The 21834-nt window shown below is 40.9% G+C and overlaps 1 protein-coding gene across 8 annotated transcripts in view; it reads left to right on the forward strand.

The window, feature by feature from the left end:
* Positions 1–21834, forward strand: part of ADK (adenosine kinase) — a 542347-nt gene that overhangs the window by 56483 nt on the left and 464030 nt on the right. For 7 of the 8 annotated variants that reach the window (XM_073353161.1, XM_073353162.1, XM_073353159.1 and 4 more), the window contains one exon: positions 829–882. The exons of the other annotated variant lie outside the window; for it this stretch is intronic. In XM_073353161.1, the coding sequence (XP_073209262.1) occupies positions 829–882 (54 nt within the window). The remainder of the gene's footprint in view (positions 1–828; positions 883–21834) is intronic. 8 annotated transcript variants of the gene reach the window in all.

Genomic DNA, 21834 nt, shown 5'->3' on the forward strand with positions numbered 1-21834 from the left:
TACCTCTGTATCTGGCATTGGTTAGAGTGATACTACAACACTGTGTCCAGTTCTCGTGTCAATATCTTAAAAAAGGATGTTGGGGTGTAGGATATTGCCACAAATGATTCAAGGTCTGGAGAAAATGCTTTAGAGCAACAGATGAGAGCTCAATCTGTTCAGTTAAACAATAAGATTGGGTTCAATACAGAGGTAAGTGGGTGAAATGTAATGACCTCTGAGATAAAGGAGATCATACCATATAATATAATGGTCCCCTCTAGCCTCTAGTTCTATGGATTTATGAACGAAACAAAGTACCATGGAATCCTTCTGGATATAAATACATACCGCATATTTTAGCATGAAGAATTCCAGGGTTTATGGTCATGATGTATGCAGATCAGTTGGAGCTTCCCTTCCCCAGAAAAGCATGAAGTAATGTAACACTTAAATCAGCCTGAATTTACATGCTGGTACTTTTTTTTTCACATCTGCCTCCACTTCCCTCCTGAAGCTTTTAATTGCTGTGGGTTCTCAAAACTTCTGTACAGTTTGTTTCTCTTGACACCTCACAATATCCATGGGAATTATTTGTTGGCGGTCTTTATTTTTTGTCATGCAAGATGAAGACTTTGTGATGTTAGCTATGTTAACTCTAAAATGCTGTCTATTTTAACTGGTATTGCTCTCTAGTTTTAAAATACGTGAAATGGCTTTCAGTAGACAAAGATTTTAAGATTGTCTACTTTTCAAATGTAAACTGAAAACAAATTTTTTGTTTAAGAACTAAAGTAACTTTTCTCCTGTTTTTTTTCCCCCCCTCCCCCCCATCCCACCCCCTTTAAGGTATGGGCTGAAGCCAAATGACCAAATCTTGGCAGAGGACAAACATAAAGAACTGTAAGTTTTTATATACTCTTGTATTTAGGCTGACAGACACAATTATGTGCATATGAATTTGCTCCTTCTCCTACCCTTTTTAAAAAAGGTTTGAAACAGTTACTGTAAGAAAATGTTTGCTGTTTTTCAAGACAGTGTTTTTTTTCCCCTTAGGGCTTGTCTACATGGTGGGGTAAAGCACCCTATGGGGGTGTATGATTTCTAAAGCACACTGATGTATTGCACTTTGATTCATCAGTACACACCACCACGGTCTACACAAACACTTCCTTGAGCATTTTAACGTACAGTACTGCCTTAAAGTGCAGCGGACCTGTAGTGTTCACTGCCAGGGCCTGCAAAGACCAGTGATTGCGCAACATGTCACTGAGCTTTAGAAATCACATCTCCCGTAGTGCACGTTGCTGCTCCATATAGACAAGCCCTCAGAGTTCAGTAGTATCTGCTGCTGTGTGTTACTTTACTGTCATCAGTAGCTACATGGTTGAAGAATACCATAATGTAGCTACTGATGACATACCGTAAGCAAACTTATGGGGAAATACACCCCCATCCCGCACTTCCCCTGCTGATTGTGGTAACTTGCACTAAGCTCTAGTAATGATGACATAATTAGTGAATGTCCACAAGCAGTGTTTTTGATATGAAATCATTATTCATATCTGCTGCAAACTGAAAAAAACAACTATTTCAGGTAATGTCCTTTTATTTAAAGTGATAATACTGCACAGTGCTTTTGCATCCTGTTACTTATTGTCAGCTTCCTAATTTCTGTGATCTTGAAATGTTGCCTATTTTAGCTGAGCTGACTTCATTACTCTTTTTACATGTACAATGAGAACTTATGAACTAACCTGTGGAAGATTTTCTTTATCTACATAGTTATTAATTCATTGTCTTGCAGCACAACTGGCAATAGATATTTTAATCAAATGTTATAACAAAAACATGAATATTTTTTTAAAAGCTTGAAATCCAAATAATGGTTCCAAATAAATCTCAAAGCAGTATGTGAGAAACCTAGAGGAAACTCTAGAGCCATCAGTGGAACTTCTTGAAAAGCCTATTAAGGATACTTCCTCTGTAAATCAGCATATATCTTCTGTGATGCTCTCCTCAGGGAGTCCAGAACTATAAGCCCCAATGTTACTACTTTACCTCAGTAAGAGAGAGCTTTGCTGGAGCTACAATTGTGTGATAGCTCCCTTCCACGCTCGTCTGGCCACCTCACCAGCAAACTCCTCAAGACACTGCCAGTCTAAACCTTGCCTTGCAGGTAACAGTGAACTCCAGCTCCTGAGTGTCCCCCCCATGTTAGATGTGCCCTTTGCAAATTGGCATAAAGGGGCTCTTAAGGTCACACCTTCAGTCATATGAATCACTTAATATAAGTGAACATATGGAATGTTTCGACTGCTCAAAACAAACAGCTTGTCGTTGACCCTGCCAAGGAACCACCGGGTTTTGATTTATGTCAGAAAGTCTGGTACAGATTGAATTGCTTCAGGACATCTCATAGGAGATGTGGACAAACCCTCTTTAAATGGAAAATGAGGCACACACCTGTATGTGACTGGCTGGTCACCAGGCACAAATGATGGAGGACTTCATGGCTGAGTGTCCCCTTCATTCTTTCGTCAGGGGCCTGAGGGACATTCACCAACTCACTACTGAGGCAGTGTGCTGGCTATCAAATCTAGATATAAATTTGTAGTTGTTGCTACCTACCCAAACTATAGAAAAGAAGACTTAATATAAGGAGGAGAATCCTTTTGCATCCAGAATAACATTGATTTTTCCCCCCCATGGCTAAATATAAACAGTAGTATGAAAAGTTTACATTTAACTTTAGTGCAGGTACTGAATCTTTCCCATATGTAGATGGTACTAATGTGCTTCTGGAATATAAATAATGTTGTTAAAATGTCAACAGAAACTATGCAGAATGGCTAAGTTTCTGAATTTTTTGATCTTTGCATGCCTGCTTTCTCAACCTTAATATTGCAATAATAGTAACTTGATATATAATTTAAAAATATCTACAGGTATCATATCCCTTGAGATAACCTAAAGCTTAAAATAATTCTGTGTGCACCCAGGATTCTAAGCTGCATGTGCATAAAATTCTGCGTTGACATGTGTAACGATGCTGGTTCTGGCGGGACCCAACTGAGAGTGCCAGTTCAGGACAAATTGCTTAAAGCAGGGCAGTTACAGCCCAAGGCAGGTGTTCTTTTGCACACCAAGGCAAACCAAACCAGCCAAGTAGAGAAGACTTTGGTTTTACCCCACTGGCTAACCACAAGTCACACAAGCAATTCCCTTAGACACTCCAGTTTCCCAGTATCACCACCAGTGCCACTCGTTATGGGGGCAAATGGTTATGAACGCCAGTGCCCCACTAAAAGAAAAAAAGTTCTCTCGATCCCAAAGGACCAAGCCCCAGACCCATGTCAATATACAAATCAGATCTTCACCACAAATCACACTGTTGCCAATCCTTTAGAATCTAAAATCTAAAGGTTTATTCATAAAAGGAAAAAGATATAAATGAGAGCTAGAATTGGTTAAATGGAATCAATTACATACAGTAATGGCAAAGTTCTTAGTTCAGGCTTGTAGCCGTGATGGAATAAACTGCAGGTTCAAATCAAGTCTCTGGAGTACATCCACAACTGGGATGGGTCATCAGTCCTTTGTGTAGAGCTTCTGTTTGTAGCAAAGTCCCTCCAGAGGTATGAAGCAGGATTGAAGACAAGATAGAGGAGCTGCGGCAGCTTTTTATACTTTCTTGCCATGTGGTCTTTCTTTCTTTGTTCCAAAGACAAGCTGTCCATCGCTTGGCATGGAAAAACCTCAGAGTTCTGTCCATAGCATGCCTTGCTGAGTCACAAGGTGTGTCTGCCTTCTGTCAATGGGTCAGTTGTATATCTGATGGCCCTTAATGGGCCATCAAGCAGGATAGGCAGAGCTGACACCAACTTGTCTGGGGTGTCACCCAGAAGCATAACATACATTATAGAGCCAATATTCATAACTTCAACTACAAAAATGATACGCACATATAGACAGCATAATCATAACCAGCAAACCATAACGTCTCCATAGGCCCCTTACACAACAACCTTTATGCAATATTTGTTGCAAATATATCACAGTGGTTGCAACAGCGATGTATACGGTTACAGATTCTGTCAATAACATCACAACATGCTAAAAATTTTCTTTAAACTAATTGTTTTCCCTTCCTTTGCCAGGGAACAGCCCAAGTCTGAAAATTCTAGCTTAAGCCCTTAGAGATTTTATGAGTGCAAATTTTGTCTTCATGCTTGAGTAACTCAAAAATGTCTGAACGGATTCAGGTCCAACTTAGAAGAAAAAGAAAAAACATTTGTGCTGTGACCAGGGATGGAAAATTTTAGCCTAAGGGGAATTTGTAAGAAATGTAGGGCAACTAAAAAGGGATTAGGATCTGCTAGTCAGTGTTCACTGCCTTTAAAAGCTATAAAGCAACGTTAAAGAACTGCTGTCTGTTTTTGGAGGTTTGGCTGTAATTATCAAACTTAGGTCAATGGAAGGTGGGGTTGTAAAGGGACATTAAGTTTGGGAAGTAAAAGGAGAGGACGGGACTCTAAGGGTATGTCTACACTACCCACGTTACAGCGCGGCCGTGGCAGCGCTGTGACGTGGGCAGTGTAGACACACTTCATCACTGGAAAAGAGCTCTCCTGGCGATTTAAAAAACAAACAAACCCACCCCTAACGAATGGTGGTAGCTTTATTGCCAGGAGTGTTGCTCCTGGTGATAACGAGCTGTCTACACTGGCGCTTTTCAGCGCCAAAACTTTTGTCACTCATGGTGTGTTTTTTCACACCCCTGAACGATAAAAGTTTTAGCGCTGAAAGTGACAGTGTAGACACAGCCTAAGGCTCAATGTCCTTAGAAAAGCAGAGCCATTCTGGAATTTAGTCCTAATTGGCTACCTTAAAATTTAAATGTACGAATGAGAACACTTTAAGTGTATTTGAACCATGGAGAGGGAGGAAGTCTTAATGACCAGACTTAGAATTCTTAGGTTCCTTGGAAAGCCTTTTAGTTTTACTGAAACACAACATTTAGCTTTGAAAGATGATAAAAATAATTAACTAAAGCTGCCTTTATAAGACTGCAGTTCCCAGTAATGAAGAAACGTCTTTTCAAAACCCATGAAGTTGGCTTGGTGGTCCATATGCAGGGAATTGGGGATAATCTTAGATATATGCAAATGGAAAAGGGTAAATCCTTGCATACTGCTCAAAACTCTTGGATAGGTGAGATTTATTGTTGAAGCATTTATGCCCCTGCTTAAGTATGTGAGGACATGCAGTGATACTCTGTTTCTTTGCTCACAAGAAAAGGAGTTAGTGAGTAATATTGGGTCATGATTGTGGGAAAGTATCAGGATATTCAATTTGATAAAGGCAGAGGACCAAAAATAATGTTGGTCATCAGAATAATTGAGATCTAAATGGAAAATCTGGCAGACTTCTGTCAATACTCATAGGTAAAGGCACAATCCCTTGCTGCTCTGAACCTAAAATCCTGAGTTCTCTCCCAAGTTTGTCCAGTTGACAGAGAACAAAGGGGAAGAAATAGAAGGGTTGAAGACAACCTTACAAGAAATATCCTGCTATATACAAAACACGGCTTTCATAGTGATTTGGTCACTTTCCCAGTATAAATAATGTCAGTAAAAAATTATTAGCTGCAGCTTTGGTATACTCAGTTACTTAAATCCTTGTTAGCAAGAATGAGACATCTTGTGGGAGGAAAGTGTATGAAGGACAAAAGAGACAAGATGCCAGGGCCTGAGACGTTACTGGGCAAACAGTCTCTAATAACCAGAGTTTGTTGTATATACCCACTCTTTTTATTCACTGCAAATCCATTAGAGTTGATACATATGTAAAAGTGAATTTGAAGCCATAAAAGAAAATGCTTATTTCCACACAATGTTTCCTCTAAGTCTAAAACAAGTGTTTCTGGATTTCAAATGTTATATTAAATCAGTATCTTAGATGTCTGTATACTAATGCGAGAAGTATGGGGATTAAGCAGGAAGAACTTAAGATGCTAGTTAATAAACACAACTATGACATAGCATGCATCACAGAGACTTGGTGGGATGACACACGACTGGAATATTGGTATAGAAGGGTACAGTTTGCTTATGAAGACAGGCAGGGAAGAAAGGGAGGAGGTGCTGCATTATATATTAAAAATGTATACACTTGGACTGAGGTTGAGATGGAAATAGAAGACAGACTTGTTGAAAGTCTCTCTGGGTAAGGATAAAAGGGGCAAAAAAAATGTCATGGTAGGGGGTCTACTATGGACCACCAACCAAGAAGAAAGAGGTGGATGAGGGTTTTTTTTAAACAACTAACAAAATCATCCAAAGCACAGGACTTGGTGGTGTTGGAGGACTTCAACTACTGAGACATCTGTAGGGAAAATAATATGGCAGGGCACAGATTATCCCGCAAGTTCTTGGAATGTATTGGAGACATGTATTATTTCAGAAGGTGGAGAAAGCTCCTAGTGGAGAGGCTGTGCTAGATTTGTTTTTTGACAAATAGGAAGGAACTGGTTGAGAATTGAAAGAGGAAGGCTTGGGTGAAAGTGATCATTAAAGGGTAGAGTTCAGTATTCTAAGGAATCATAGGAGGGAAAACAGCAAAATAAAGACAATTGATTTCAAGAAGGCAGACTTTTTAGCAAATTCAGGGAGTTGGAAGGTAAGATCCCATGGGAAGCAAGTCTAAGGGGAAAAACGATTGAAGACAGTTTGCAGTTTTTTAAAGAGACATTATTAAGGGCACAAGAGCAAACTATCCCACTGTGTAAGAAAGATAGGAAGTATGGCAAGAGACCACCCTGTCTTAACCAGAAGATCTTCAATGATCAAAAAATGGAATCTAGGTCAAATGACAAAGGATGAATGATAAACAAATAACACAAGTATGTAGGGACAAAATGAGAAAGGCCAAGGCACAAAATGAGATTAAACTATCTAGAGATATAAAGGGTAATAATAAAACAATCTACAAATCCATTAGAAGCAAGAAGACGACCAAGGACAGGGAAGGCCCGTTATTCAATGGTGGGGGCGGGGGGAACGGCAACAGTAACAGAAAATGTGGAAATCTTAGAAGTGCTAAATGACATTTTTTTGTTTTGTTTTTTTGTTTTCATCAGAAAGGTTGCTAGCTATTGGACGTCTAACATAGTGAATGCCAGTGAAAATGAGGTAGATATGAGGCTAAAATAGAGAGAGAACTATTGAAGACATCGAACTTGTCTAAGTAATTTTTAAAGTCACCAGAGCCTGATAAAATGCATCCTAGAATACTCAAGGAGCTGACTGAGGAGATATCTGAGCCATTAGCGATTATCTTTGAAAATTCATGGAAGACCGGAGAGATTCCAGAAGACTGAAAGAGGGCAAATATAGTGCCAATCTATGAAAAGGGGAATAAGTACAACCCAGAGAATTACAGACCAGTCAGCTTAACTTCAGTAACTAGAAAGATAATGGAGCAAATAAATAATCAGTTTGCAAACATTTTAAAAGATAATGTGATAAGTAATAGTCAGCATGGATTTGTCAAGAACAAATTGTGTCAAACCAACCTAACCACTTTCTTTGATAGGGTAACAAGCCTTGTAGATGGGGGGAAGCAGTAGATGTGGCATATCTTGACTTGAGTAAGGCTTTTGATACTCTCTTTCTTGACCTTCTCAGAAACAAACTAGGGAAATACAAGCTAGATGGAGCTACTATAAGGTGGTGCATAACTGGTTGAAAACCATTCCCAGAGAGTAGTTATCAGTGATTTACTGTCAAGCTGGAAGGGCATATCGAGTGGGTTCCCCACAGGGATCAGTTCTGGGTCCGGTTCTGTTCAGTATCTTCATCAGTGATTTAGATAATGGCATAGAGAATACATTTATAAAGTTTGCGGAAGATGATACGCTGGTAGTGGTTGCAAGTGCTTTGGAGGATAGGATTATACTTCAAAATGATCTGGACCAGAAATGGTCTGAAATAAATAGGATGAAATTCAGTGAGGACAAATGCAAAGTATTCCATTTAGGAAGGAATAATCAGTTACACACATACAAAATGGGAAATGACTCCCTAGGAAAGAGTACTGCAGAAAGGGATCTGGAAGGATTATAGTGGATCATAAGCTAAATATGAGTCAACAGTGTAACACTGCAAAAAAATCAAACATCATTCTGGGATATTTAAGCAATACATGGGAAGTAGTAATTCTGCTCTATTCTGCACTGATTAGGCCTCCACTGGAGTTCTGTGTCCAGTTCTGGGCGTCACATTTCAGGAAAGATGTGGACAAAGTCCAAAGAAGAGCAACAAAAATGATTAAATGTCTAGAAAATATGACCTATGAGGGAAGACTGAAAAATGTGGGTTTGTTAACTGTGGAGAAGAGAAGACTGAGAGGGGATATAACAGTTTTCAGCTGCATTAAAAAGTTGTTATAAGGAGGAGAGAGGAAAAAATGTTCTCCTTAACCTCTGAGATAGGACAAGAAACAGTGCGCTTAAATTGCAGCAAGGGCAGTTTAGGTTGGACATGAGGGAAAACTTCCCATCTGTCATGGTAGTTAAGCACTGGAATAAATTGCTAGGGAGGTTGTGAAATCTCCTAAAAGCAGATTAGACAAACACCTGTCAGGCATGGCCTAGATAATACTTAGTCCTGCCATATGTGTAGGGGGCTGGACTAGATGACCTCTCGAGGTCCCTTCCAGTTCTATTATTCTGATTAATTCTCACTGTAAATTTGACTTATTAATAAGTTTGTGCACATTTGGGTTCAAAAGAGTGGTGTATATATTTCAGGAGTGCTGACAGCCTACTTCCAGGCCTCTTGGCATAGTACTACACACCCCCTTTCTGTGTTGCTCACCAACTTATATTTATGCAAACTTTCATCCAGTTAAACTGTCATTTTTTTCTAGCCAGAATCCCACTTTGTGGGATTACTAGGTTATGATTTCAGTATGGGTGTACAACATTTTTGCTGTGTTTTAAAAAAATAAAAATGTTTTTATTGCATGAAGTGTACAGTCCATGGAGGGCCTTTTTTGTTTTTGTTGTTTTGGACTGAAGAGGGCAAGTACTGTTTTTCCCTTTAAACATGATTAAGGCTAAGATTTTGTCTCTGTTATTTTTAGTAAAAGTCACTGACAGGTCACTGGCAATAAACAAAAATTCACAGGACCCTGTCTTGTCGGTGACTTCACTAAAAATAACCAGGGGCAGAGCTTGGTGGGGGGAGGGAGACTGACAGGGCACAGCCATGGGGGGTGCACAGCCCCTTCTCCAAAGCTGTCCGCAGCTGCAGGACAGGGGTGCGCCAAGCCCCAGCTCGGGGGAGGGGCACATGGCCCTGGGAAACCGTGAGGGGTGCACATGGCCCCTGCTGCAGCCGCAGCCCCCGGTGAAAGCTGTGGAGTAGGGGCACATGGCCTCCACTGCGGTCCCCACCGCAAGCTGCAGGATCCTGGTTCTGGCCCCAGTTGCAGAGCAGGGGTGCACAGTCCCTCCTCCAGCCCTGGCTTCAGCCCCTGACAGCTGAAGCCGAAGAAATCACATTTATCTGGTAAAGTCACAGAATCCGTGACCTCCAGGCCTAAATTATAGCCTTAAACATGATGCATAAGATAACACTTTTATTTAATCTGCTGCAGATCCTTTCAAGTCTTAAGAACAGCCTCCACCCTGGAATTCTAATTATATATGAACATTGACGTTCATAACACACTGTTATCTTTTGTGGTTGGTCAGAAGAATATTTAAATTTTTAAGAAGAAAGCAGGAGGCTAAACCATATTAAAATAGTTTACAGATGCTTAGTTTTTTAAAACTGTTCAACAACGTAGTACCTATATAAACCAGATAAAGTTGCATACTAAAAGCTGTTATATGTTGAATTTGAATAGTAAACTAGTATCTGCTTCACAGAATATTGTGAGAATTAGTTGTGTTTGCATAGGGTTTAGAAAATACAAATGTTAAAATGATGAGCTCTTAGGTGGTTTTTAACCATAAATCTCAAAGCTCTTCATAAGAACCCAGCGGGGTTGATGGTATTCCTGTTTTATAGATGGGGAAACTGAACCACAGAGGTCAAGTGGCTTGCCAAGGTTAAGCAGTACAACTGTGGCAGAGCCAAGAATAAAATGCAGGTCTCCTGATTGCCTGTCCAGTGTCCTGTCCATTGGACTGCACGGAGTGGGAGACGCATATATTCTGCAAGCTTATTCAGAAGACTTAATGTTTTACTTAAGTAAGCAAGCCTACTTTTTTACCACTTAATTTAGTTCTTAGCAAAGCTATGTCAGATGGAGTAGTTACTATTAATAGGGAAATGCATTCTTTATAGATTGGTATTATTGAGCGTGATGTGAAACGTCAATTTACAGACAAAAAATGGAGCGACTGGCTTATTGTCTGACAAGTCAGGAAAAGACAGTCAAGAAATCCCTAAAAACCCATTAACATGCCAAAGATCTTTATGCTGCCCAAATGTATGTAAAGAAATGTTGCGCATAATTGATGTCTGTGTAAGTTCAAAGGAATGTTTTAAATGTTGAGTGGGAGGAACCCTATAAACTGAGAGGGAGGCTAATTTTAAATATTCTAATAGTATATGAAGGTTGCTAGACTGAGAGAGGATAGATTGTTCTAGTAACTTCAGACATAAAGGGTACTACATAAATAAATTCCTCTTCTCCCCTCCAAGTTTTTCTGTGGTGGTTGTTTTGTTTTTGTTTTTTTGCGGGGAGGGGCGGCACTATGTAAGATGGTAAGATACTGGTTTCTGAACAAACTTTGTCAAACTAACATTCTGTGTAGTGGCATTAAGACTACTGCAGGGCCTGATAAAATTCATTGAGGCAGTGTGAGAGAACAAGAGAGACTGCTCCATCCTCCTCATGGTAAATCAAAAAGGACATAGCACCCTGGCAGATTGAGTGCCACCCTTATCAATCTTTAGGTAGGTCCTTAATGTTGTCTGGCTGGATAATCAGTTTATGTCCCTCAGTCGCAATGTTATCATGCTACAGATCTTGTGGCGGCCACATAATTGCCAGCCATGTGGCAACATTCCTTGGTAAACATGCTATGGAATTTGTTGGTCTTCCATCCTAATAATAGAAAGGCTTGAGTACAAATGACATGACTACAAACATCTCTTATTGGACAATGATAGTCTGCTATTCTGTCTAGAGAGAAGGTGATCTGGAGAAGCTGGAACATATAAAAACAGAGAAGAAAAACATCTACAGTTTTTTTTGTTGTTTTTTTTTTAAAGCTATAAAAATTATGAACATGTCTAATTGACCAGTACTTTGCGTTGACTCTTCTTGGTAAAAGATTGTGATGTTGTCATTTTAAATTGGAAGGTTGTTGGAGTTGGAGGTAAATAAACTCTGATGAAATTTAATTTTGCTGTGTTGGTGAAACTATTCAGAAAAAAAAAATTTCCTTTCAGGAGAGAGGACATTTTACCAATTCATTACCAAATGCAGTCTATAAAATAGTAATGTGATGGTTTTAACAATGCCAAAATTTTAGTTACAGGCCCATCCATATTAGGACAATAACACATACAGGCAAATGTGTACACAGTTTGCCTGGAGTTTAAGATATGAATGAAATTATTTTCTGACAAGTTGTAAACATTAATGTAACATTTCAAAAGATATATAATACCTTTCTGAAACTATCCCAGAAACTTACATATCAATTACTTGAAACCACCCACTGCTTTTAAAAGGCCTGCTTTGTGTTACAGTGGAATTCCTTGATAGTTGTGGGTATATAGCATGGGGTGTATCTTCCTTGGCTCATATCTGAAGGTTTTTCTTTTTTAAAATCTATTTGATCATATCTTTATTGATTAGTGAGGCAAATTTTTGTCATCCTCTTATGAAATAAATTTTGAAAATGCATGAAACCTTGCTGTTCTTAATCTTTTTCTGAGTGCATTAAAGATCTGTTGATGCCTTCTCAATGGTGGGTAGAGCATTTGATTCAATCTGATATTGCTTGAAAGGAACTTGTAGGAAAATTCACAAAACATTCTTCCAAATAGGGAGTTTTAAACTGAAATTCTTCACCATTTCACATGAGTTGCTGAATTACGTGTAGCTTTGAGGGTGCAGGAGCCTTTCTCTGATGACTGAATTGTTGACAAAGTCAGAATCAATGTAGTGAGGGAAGAAACATATTCACAAAATAGTGTACAATGGTATCCATACATCTTAACTTCACTATAACCTTACATGATGACGCTTCCTTCCAGTGTCCAACACCGTGAGTGACTGTGTATCTTCCTGCCTCCAGCAAAAGCGAGTCTGTTTTGTGGTCACTGGATATCTGCTTTGTGACGCTGCCGCCCTTCAGCCACTCAAACACTCTCCTCTGGCCTCTGCCAGCCCTTACTTATGCCTTTCAGGTGCCTCAGTCCCTGAACTTCTCAGAACTATCCCCCTGTAGTGTCCAGTCCCTGTCACTGGACACCCACGGTAATTGCCTTGTTCGCTACTCCCAAGGCAATAGTATATGCATACCAGCTTGAGTCAACTGAATATACACTCCAATATAGCAGCATGGCACTGTAATCTATTCATAGTGAAAACAAGTGTAAGTTTATTAACTAAGGTAAAGATTTAGGAGATGGTGAACAAGAGAAATAAGTACAACAGGTTACAAATAAAACAAAAATATAATGCTTCTACTAGACTAAAACCTAACTCTAACAGGCTAACCTTGTCTAAAGCAGTTTTTCACCTAAGCGCTTTCTTGCAGCATTTCATCCAAGGTTGGTTTAGATCCTGTTTTCATGAGTATAACAGCAGAGCCCGGGTACCCCCACAATGCAGGATGAAGTGGGGTGGTCCTTAAATTCCAAAGTCGACTGTTTTTTGTCCCCAGAGTCAGGATGACACCTTGGTTTCTTTCCTGGGGTGCTGGATCTGAAGTGTCATCCCCCATACTCCTGTTTGTTTCACCTCCCTGCCCTCACTGTCCACCTGATTTTCCTGTTGACTTTCACATATAAATGGGGTTTCGTTTGTGTTTACTTTACAAAGCTTAATTTACATATGTACCGAGGCAGGTGATGCCATACCCTTTGGTCTGGCAAAACTAGCTTGCTAACCCTGCTTGAAACACAGATTCTAAAGCAGGGGTGGGCAAACTATGGCCCGGGGTCTGCATCCGGCTCTTCAGATGTTTTAATCTGACCCTCGAGCTCCTGCTGGGGAGCAGAGTCTGTGGTTTGCCCTGCTCCACGTGTGCCATGGCTCCGCGCGGCTCCTGGAAGGAGCATCCTATCCTCTCCCCGTCTCCTATGTGTAGGGGCAGCCAGGGGACTCTGAAAGCACCACCCCCGTAGCTCCCATTGGCCGACAACTGCAGCCAATGGGAGCTGCAGGGGCGGTGCCTGTGGACGGGGCAGTATGCAGAGCTGCCTGGCCATGTCGCCCTGTAGGAGCCGGAGGAGGGACATGTCACTGCTTCTGGGAGCTGCTTGAGGTAAGCGTCGCCCAGAGCCTGCACTCTTGGACCCTATCCAGTGCCCCAACCCCCTGCCCCAGCTCTGATCCCGCCTCCCACACTCCAAACCCCTCGGTCCCACCCTCCCGGACCCCACACTCCCACCCACACCCCAGCACGGAGCCCCCTCCAGCACACTGAACTCTTCATTTCTGCCCCCCTCCACCCCAGAGCCCACACCCCCAGTCGGAGCCCTCACACCCTACTGCACACCAACCCCTAATTTGGTGAGCATTCATGGCCTGCCATACAATTTCCATATCCAGATGTGGCCCTTGGGCCCAAAAGTTTACCTGCCCCTGTTCTAAAGCCTATTTTCAGAACATACATAAACTTTTTTAAATGTCACCCATATATATATCACTCAAGGACTAAGGATCAGTATGATGTAAGCTTCCATTAGACATCACCTATGACCCTTTTTGGGTAAATGCTATGAAAACAGTATATTGGGTGTAATGAATTTGTCAGGCCTGATAGGAGTTGCTGTTAGAGAACAGTGGCACCTTTGACAGTTGGCATTGGGGAGTACTTAGAATCACACTCACTTTCTTAGAATCGTGTTAATCATAAATAGTAATAATGTGAGGAAAAACAAAGAACAGCACAACAGGGAGGGGGGAAATGTTTCGGCTTCTTTGTCTATGTATGTACAGAATTGTGCTTATTGCCATCTCATGTATTAAAAAAAGCATAAGATCACCCTGTTCGCTTCAGGTTTCAGTTACAAATTTCCCTTTTTGTTTTTTTAAAAATGCTTCATAGTGTGAAGTAATTCTATCTCATGATCCTTGGTGCTTTTTCCATCTCTTTCACGACTGGCCTTCTTTGTTCCATCACAGGTTTCTTCCACTGGCACAAAAGTCTTCTCCAACATGTGACTGTTCTTACCTCATCCACTTAATCTGTTTTCAGATCTTGCCTGATGATTCTCTTTCAGTTGTCCTTTCTCTCTGCTGCTCAGGGCCCTCCTTCCCTCATATTACTATGACAGGTTTCAGAGTAGTGTTAGTCTGTATGGGGGGGTGTGAACCTTTTGTAGTGATAATCAAGGTGGGCCATTTCCAGCAGTTTACAAGAACGTCTGAGGAACAGTAGGGGGGAAAAATAAACATGGGGAAATAGTTTTACTTTGTGTAATGACACATCCACTCCCAGTCTTTATTCAAGTCTAATTTAATGGTGTATAATTCTTGAAGTCTGATTTGTGTCCATTTATTCTTTTACATAGAGACTGTCCAGTTTGGCCAATGTACATGGCAGAGGGGCATTGCTGGCACATGATGGCACATGTCACACTGTTAGATGTGCAGGTGAATGAGCCTCTGATAGTGTGGCTGATGTGATTAGGCCCTATGATGGTGTCCCCTGAATAGATATGTGGACACAGCTGGCAACGGGCTTTGTTGCAAGGATAGGTTCCTGGGTTAGTGGTTCTGTTGTGTGGTTGCTGGTGAGTATTTGCTTTAGGTTGGGGGGCTGTCTGTAAGCAAGAACTGGCCTGTCTCCCAAGATCTGTGAGAGTGCTGGGTCGTCCTTCAGGATAAGCTGTAGATCCTTGATGATGCGTTGGAGAGGTTTTAGTTGGGGGCTGAAGGTGATGGCTAGTGGCGTTCTGTTATTTTTTTTTATTTTTTTTTTTTTGTTGGGCCTGTCCTGCAGTAGGTAACTTTTGGGTACTCTTCTGGCTCTGTCAATCTGTTTCTTCACTTCAGCAGGTGGGTATTGTTTATATCTTTCACTAAAATAGAGTTATGAATATACAACCTCTTCCCCCCACCCCCCCCGCAAGTTTAGTTCTTTCACAGAATTTACCATCTTCCTTATCACTCAGAACCTTACAACATTTTAAAGTGTTAAACAATGTATCTGCATACAAATTAAAGTAACTATCCTTGCCAAGTTGATAGCTCTACCTGTCACTTAAGTTCAATGTTACAGGCTTGGATATTGTTCAAGAAGGCCACAGACTTCAGGCTTCAAAAATAAGTGTTCTTATAGTGAACTAGTTGAGTTCAAATGGAAACTATTATTTGTATAGTGCCTGAAGTGTACTGAGAGCTTTAACAAAAAATGTAACAAATGTTTTATTTTAAAATAGTTGAAGTGTGTTTGCCGAGAATTTAAAAAGGGCATTAAATTTATTTCTATGTCATGGTAATATGCCTCAGACATTAAAACTACTAGTGCTGCAGGCAAAAGATAGGCAGTTAACCTAATATACTAATCAAAGTCATTTACATGTAGGACATTAGCTGTGATGACAGAACATGTAAGGACATTTTAGATGTGTTTAACCCACAGTACCCACCGAATACAGTGGAAGTACATCTTTTGAAGTTGTTAGTCTGGGGGTGTGGGAAATGCCACCATTCTAAGGGGTTAAGCCCAAGCTGAAAGGCAATATTGTGTCTACATCAACACACCTTTATTCTGGTCAGTACACTTTATACTGTGTACACAACTTTTATTTGTGTAATATATCTTGACCAAATGTAACATTTAATGTAAGCTTTTCCTTTTGAAATAGTTCAAACTTTATACTAAAGCCTTCACCTTTTCCTGCCCTTTTAAAATGTGAGTTGCACAGTAGTTTATTACAGATAAGTTGTTACTGTGCGAGTAACAGTGCCAAATAGTTGGGGTCAAAATTTAGACTTGAGTACATTGAGATTTTAAAAACAGCAATGAGATAAAGTTCCTGCTTTTACTATTTGCTGTACCAGTGTACCAGATAAAAGACATGCTTTGTAAACAATTGAGAGCATTGCTTAATATTTAACTTATTAATTTTTCAGTACAAAAATTGTGATCCCCTCCCCACCCATAGCCATCAGCCGCAACAGAACTCTACTCTTGGCTCTGTGGTGATATCGTGAGGTATGGCTGGAGCTCCCAAGGTTCAGATATATAAGCCAGTGGCTTTAACAGATGAATAAAGTACTCTGCTCTTGCTGTGGAAATGAGGTGTTCTCCAGTGCCTCAACTATCTGTTCATATCTGACCCTGCTCAGTGGAGGAACTCTCATGGATCAATGTGACAGGCTGCTCCAGTGCAACACAACCCTGCTCATCTTGATGCTTGTAATTAATTAATTTTTTTGGAAAAACACTTGTTCAATTTAAGAATATCCTATTTGTCTTTTCTGCTAGCTTCCAAACTTCTGCTACTCTTAAATAGACTTCCCATGAAACTGTGCTACCTGTGTTATATGCACTTCCCAAACAGTTTGTCGCCTGAGTAATGGAGTTTATTTAGCTCTGAGGCAGTCCCTGCCTCAAAGAGCTTCAGTTCTTGCTTTGTTATCTGACTGTGCTCAAATGTTTATACCAACCTTACCTTCCAAGCCTTTGGTTTTGCAGATGATGCAGCCCTGCTACTATTTTTTTTTAAAGTGTCAGTTGTAAGTGAAGATGCAAAACCTATGTTCCCTTTGGGTGGAGGTGGTGGTGGTGGACTATTATTATCTTGGTTGTGGATCAACACCCAGATGTTGCTATGGGTTGCCAGATCCCAGGCAGTGTCCTTTAACCTTTCTGACATAAGAGTTTTCTGTCTTCTACCCAAATGGAATTGGTGGTACTTCACATCCTAAGGGATGGGTGGGAGCTGTTGTTTAATGCCCTCTGTCGCCCACCACCTAGAACTTTGAGGAAAAGCAGGAACAAGCTCATTCTAGAAATATGGAAATGAGTGCTCATCTAATGAGACTTAATATTTATCTTAACATGTATTTTCTTTCTCTTCCAAGAAAGACTCTCAAATGCTTTCTACTCAGAATAGTGACATGACACTTTGCTTTTATTAAATAATTTTTCGTAAATTTTATTTATCTTGACAATGTCCCTCTAAATAATCCTTCTCTTGGCTGGAATTATTCCCATTTTTAATTCTTAGAACTGCACTAATGCTGTTGACACTGAGATCAATTTGAACAAATAGTCCCGTATGCTTTTTTTTCTTTTCCCCCCTGATGTAGACTGCTTTTCTGACTATGGTTCAAGATCAAACATATTTTTGTTGGGAAGAAGAAATCAAAACTCATTGCAGTTAGTAATGATGGTGGCCTGGTTCAGCCTGTCTTGGAAGTTAAAGCAGAATGCTATATTGTTTACCCATTTCCAAATGTACTTATGGCTAGAAATGTAGACTCCACCTTTGTGGGCCAAAGAACATTATTTAATGTTCAGACATTGTTAAAATGGTTGCAGCAAAACCCTGAAAATTTGACTGGCTTGAATGAATTTAACGGGGTGGATGATCTGGTGGTGCCTTGTGGCCTTAAACTGATTCTATGAATAGGGAGCTAAAGTGTATTAAATGAGTGTGTTTAAAGAAGGAAAGATAAATACGACCTGTAGTGTTCACAACTGGTCATCTTTGCAAACTACAGGTCACAAAGTGATGGAGAAAGAAGAAGGTAAAAGTTGTCCATGAGTTTCCTCTTTTTTCAGTCCCACTGCTGCAAGTGTGCAGTGGGAAGGAAATTGTGCATTTCTGTGAGTTGCAAAGTCTGTATATGATCGAGAGTGGCAGCTTATATTGCTTTTTCCTAATTGTGCCCCTGCCACAGACACCTGCGTTCAGTGAAGTTTAACAGTAAAACATCCAATATGCTGAACATCAGCCCAAGTATCAGTAACGTCAAAATTCCCTAGAATAAATGGCTATTTATGTAAAAAAAAATAAAATCAGACATACCCTTACTGAGTCATCAGATGCTTTTTCCATTTCCGGTGTCCAAGTAGTCTTAGTAGACTAGTAGTCAAAATGAATGCCCATGCACACACAGTAACATGTTAAAACAAACAAAACCTTTTAGAAAAGACCTATTGTCAAAACCAAAATTCTCACTAATGGACTTGGACACATAACTGCTGTATGTGAAGCAGCGTCCTAGAAGCATACCCAAGCATGGCATTCTACCCAAGTAATACTTAAAAAAAAAAAAAAAAAAAAAAAAAAAAGTCTAGGCTATTAGCAGGTTTCAGAGTAACAGCCGTGTTAGTCTGTATTCGCAAAAAGAAAAGGAGTACTTGTGGCACCTTAGAGACTAACCAATTTATTAGAGCATAAGCTTTCGTGAGCTACAGCTCACTTCCTCAGATGCATATCGTGGAAACTGCAGCAGGCTTTATATATACACAGAGAATATGAAACAATACCTCCTCCCACCCCACTGTCCTGCTGGTAATAGCTTATCTAAAGTGATCATCAGGTGGGCCATTTCCAGCACAAATCCAGGTTTTCTCACCCTCCACCCCCCCCGCACAAATTCACTCTCCTGCTGGTGATAGCCCATCCAAAGTGACAACTCTTTACACAATGTGCATGACAATCAAGTTGGGCTATTTCCTGCACAAATCCAGGTTTTCTCACATCCCCCCCACCCCCATACACACACAAACTCACTCTCCTGCTGGTAATAGCTCATCCAAACTGACCACTCTTCAAGTTTAAATCCAAGTTAAACCAGAACATCTGGGGGGGGGCGGGGTAGGAAAAAACAAGAGGAAACAGGCTACCTTGCATAATGACTTAGCCACTCCCAGTCTCTATTTAAGCCTAAATTAATAGTATCCAATTTGCAAATGAATTCCAATTCAGCAGTTTCTCGCTGGAGTCTGGATTTGAAGTTTTTTTGTTTTAAGATAGCGACCTTCATGTCTGTGATTGCGTGACCAGAGAGACTGAAGTGTTCTCCGACTGGTTTATGAATGTTATAATTCTTGACATCTGATTTGTGTCCATTTATTCTTTTACGTAGAGACTGTCCAGTTTGACCAATGTATATGGCAGAGGGGCATTGCTGGCACATGATGGCATATATCACATTGGTGGATGTGCAGGTGAACGAGCCTCTGATAGTGTGGCTGATGTTATTAGGCCCTGTGATGGTGTCCCCTGAATAGATATGTGGGCACAATTGGCAACGGGCTTTGTTGCAAGGATAAGTTCCTGGGTTAGTGGTTCTGTTGTGTGGTATGTGGTTGTTGGTGAGTATTTGCTTCAGGTTGCAGGGCTGTCTGCCATCTCAGGCATTGGCACCCTGACAGCAGGATTGTCTGGCTATGTAGACTCCCTCCTCAGGCCCTTCAAAGGCTGGAAGTCACAAAGTAAAGATTACGTGCACAACTGTAACTGTGCCTGTATTTGTGAGTGTATTATGATAGTCTTTCAATTACATGATCCTATACTACTATTTCTGTAGGACCGACTCCCGCTTCATTCAGCGGACAAAACAGATGATTGTTGAAACAAGCATCTGTCCTTTCTTTAAAAAGCAAAAAAAACATTGTTCAGTGTTTGGTCCCAAGTCTCATTCACTTGCATACCAACCAAAAGCTGCACTAAATAATATTTGTTTTCTGTATCTCCACCAACCTTGATGACTTTATTATTGTAACACCTTGGTGGAAGTACTGCATCCTCTTTCCATATATAGAACGGAGGCAAAGAGTGTTGAAGGTCCTTTGTTAATATCACACAGGGAACCTCTGGCAGACAGGAATAGAATCATAGCTCCTGACACCCAGTCCAGTGTCATCACAGGACCACAGTATACTCTTTTTCCTCCAATGCACCTCAGCCTTACTGTGTTCCACAGAACTTGTCCAGAGTTCCCTTGCCTTATTCACTCACCTTAGAACAGTTTGCTACACAGCTTTTCCTCACTGACTGTCCAACATGTGCACTGATTGAAGGAAGTGTCATTGGTGAGGTGAGAAGAGGAAGTATTCAACCACCTTAATGTTCAATTAAAACCAGAAAGCTGCAACACATAGACAATGCCACCAGAGGGTACTGCCTACTCTTAAACTGCATATTGCTTGCAAATTCTTCTGCAGAGTTTGCAGCCAGGTATCAATGTGTCCTATTGATTGTTTTGATATTCTCTGATCACCTATGTTTTTCGGACACATGTTTAAAGGTGACCTGCAAAGAATTAACAGATTGGGCTTGTTCTCCCCCCATTTTTGTTGTTCTGCTTTATAATGGACAACAAAGGTAGATTTGAAATTATGAGGGATTTTTTCCCTTTAAATGCTAGAAACATCAGGAAAGCCAAGTCTGGGCTTCCCTGCTTTTGTTAAACCACCTGCTGGATGTCTGAGGCTGTATGTTAGGATGGGTGTGGGAGTGTTTGACTCTTGATAAACATCTTGTCTTTCAAAACTATTGGCAGCTATTATTTTGTCTAATTTACCTAATTTTATTTTTGCATGAACCAGTAGTTAATATTTAGTATGATTTGATAGGAAGTTAGTTTGGAGAATAGTTAATGGAATACCATTATTGTATTCTGTCAGAGATTTACAGGGTGCTCCATGCCCCCCAACCTTTATACTCCATCTGTTGGAGCTGTCCTTTGTATTGCACTAGTCCTGAGGCCTCCACTTTTTGCAATGACAAGCCCTGTGATTCTGCTTCTCCAGGACTGGGCATTTGAACTTCAGCACCCTGTTGCTCAGTGTTGCTCTTTGGTGGGTCCAAATGAGTTTTGATCCCTGTGAGATACTTTGCCCCTTTAGGAGCGATGCAATCAGTAGTTATTTGTAGTAATGCAAGACAGCTTTTCAAGACAAGCCAGAATTTATTAGTCAACTGGATTAGTGTTTCAGTGTTCTCAAGTTAGTATGGAAAGGCAAAACTGAATTCACAGTTCGCGTTGGCAGCGTCGTCCACCCCTCTTTTCCAAGCCTTCTGGATTTCATCTCTGTCTCTTCCTCTACACTGGACGTAAGGGACCGGTCTGTAGGCAGTCTGGCTTAGTGGTCACAAGTGGGCTGGTGTCCAAACATCAAGGATGCCCACAAGACAGTAGCCTGTGAGCAGGGATTGGAGGAATCACTAGAGCAGAGTTCAATAAGCAAGAGTCAGGGTCCGAGTGAGGCTAGGGTCAGAGACTGCAGATCAGAGGTAGTATACCAGGCTGGAATCAGAAGGCAAGAGTCAGGATGGGGTCTGAGATTGGCAATCAGAAGACAAGGTATGGATGGAAGTTGCAGCAGGCCAGAAGTCAAGACAACTTTCTGGGGGACCCACCAGGGTTAAATAGTGTACTTGACCACTCAGAGGGCCGCAGTATACTGTCACTTTGAACCCTTTAGGCCAAGGGTTCTGAAACTTCATTGCACCATGACCCCCTTCTGTCAACAAAAATTACTACATGACCCCAGGAGGGGGGATCAAAGCCTGAGCCTACCTGAGTCCTGCCCTCCAGGGGAGGGGGAACCCAGTTCCACCAACTAGGGCAGGGGGGCCCAAAGCCTATAACCTGAGCCCCGCCACCCAGAGCTGAAGACCTTGGACT

The sequence above is a fragment of the Lepidochelys kempii genome, chromosome 7 (assembly GCF_965140265.1).
Source record: "Lepidochelys kempii isolate rLepKem1 chromosome 7, rLepKem1.hap2, whole genome shotgun sequence".
In the NCBI taxonomy this organism is placed as follows: domain Eukaryota; kingdom Metazoa; phylum Chordata; order Testudines; family Cheloniidae; genus Lepidochelys; species Lepidochelys kempii.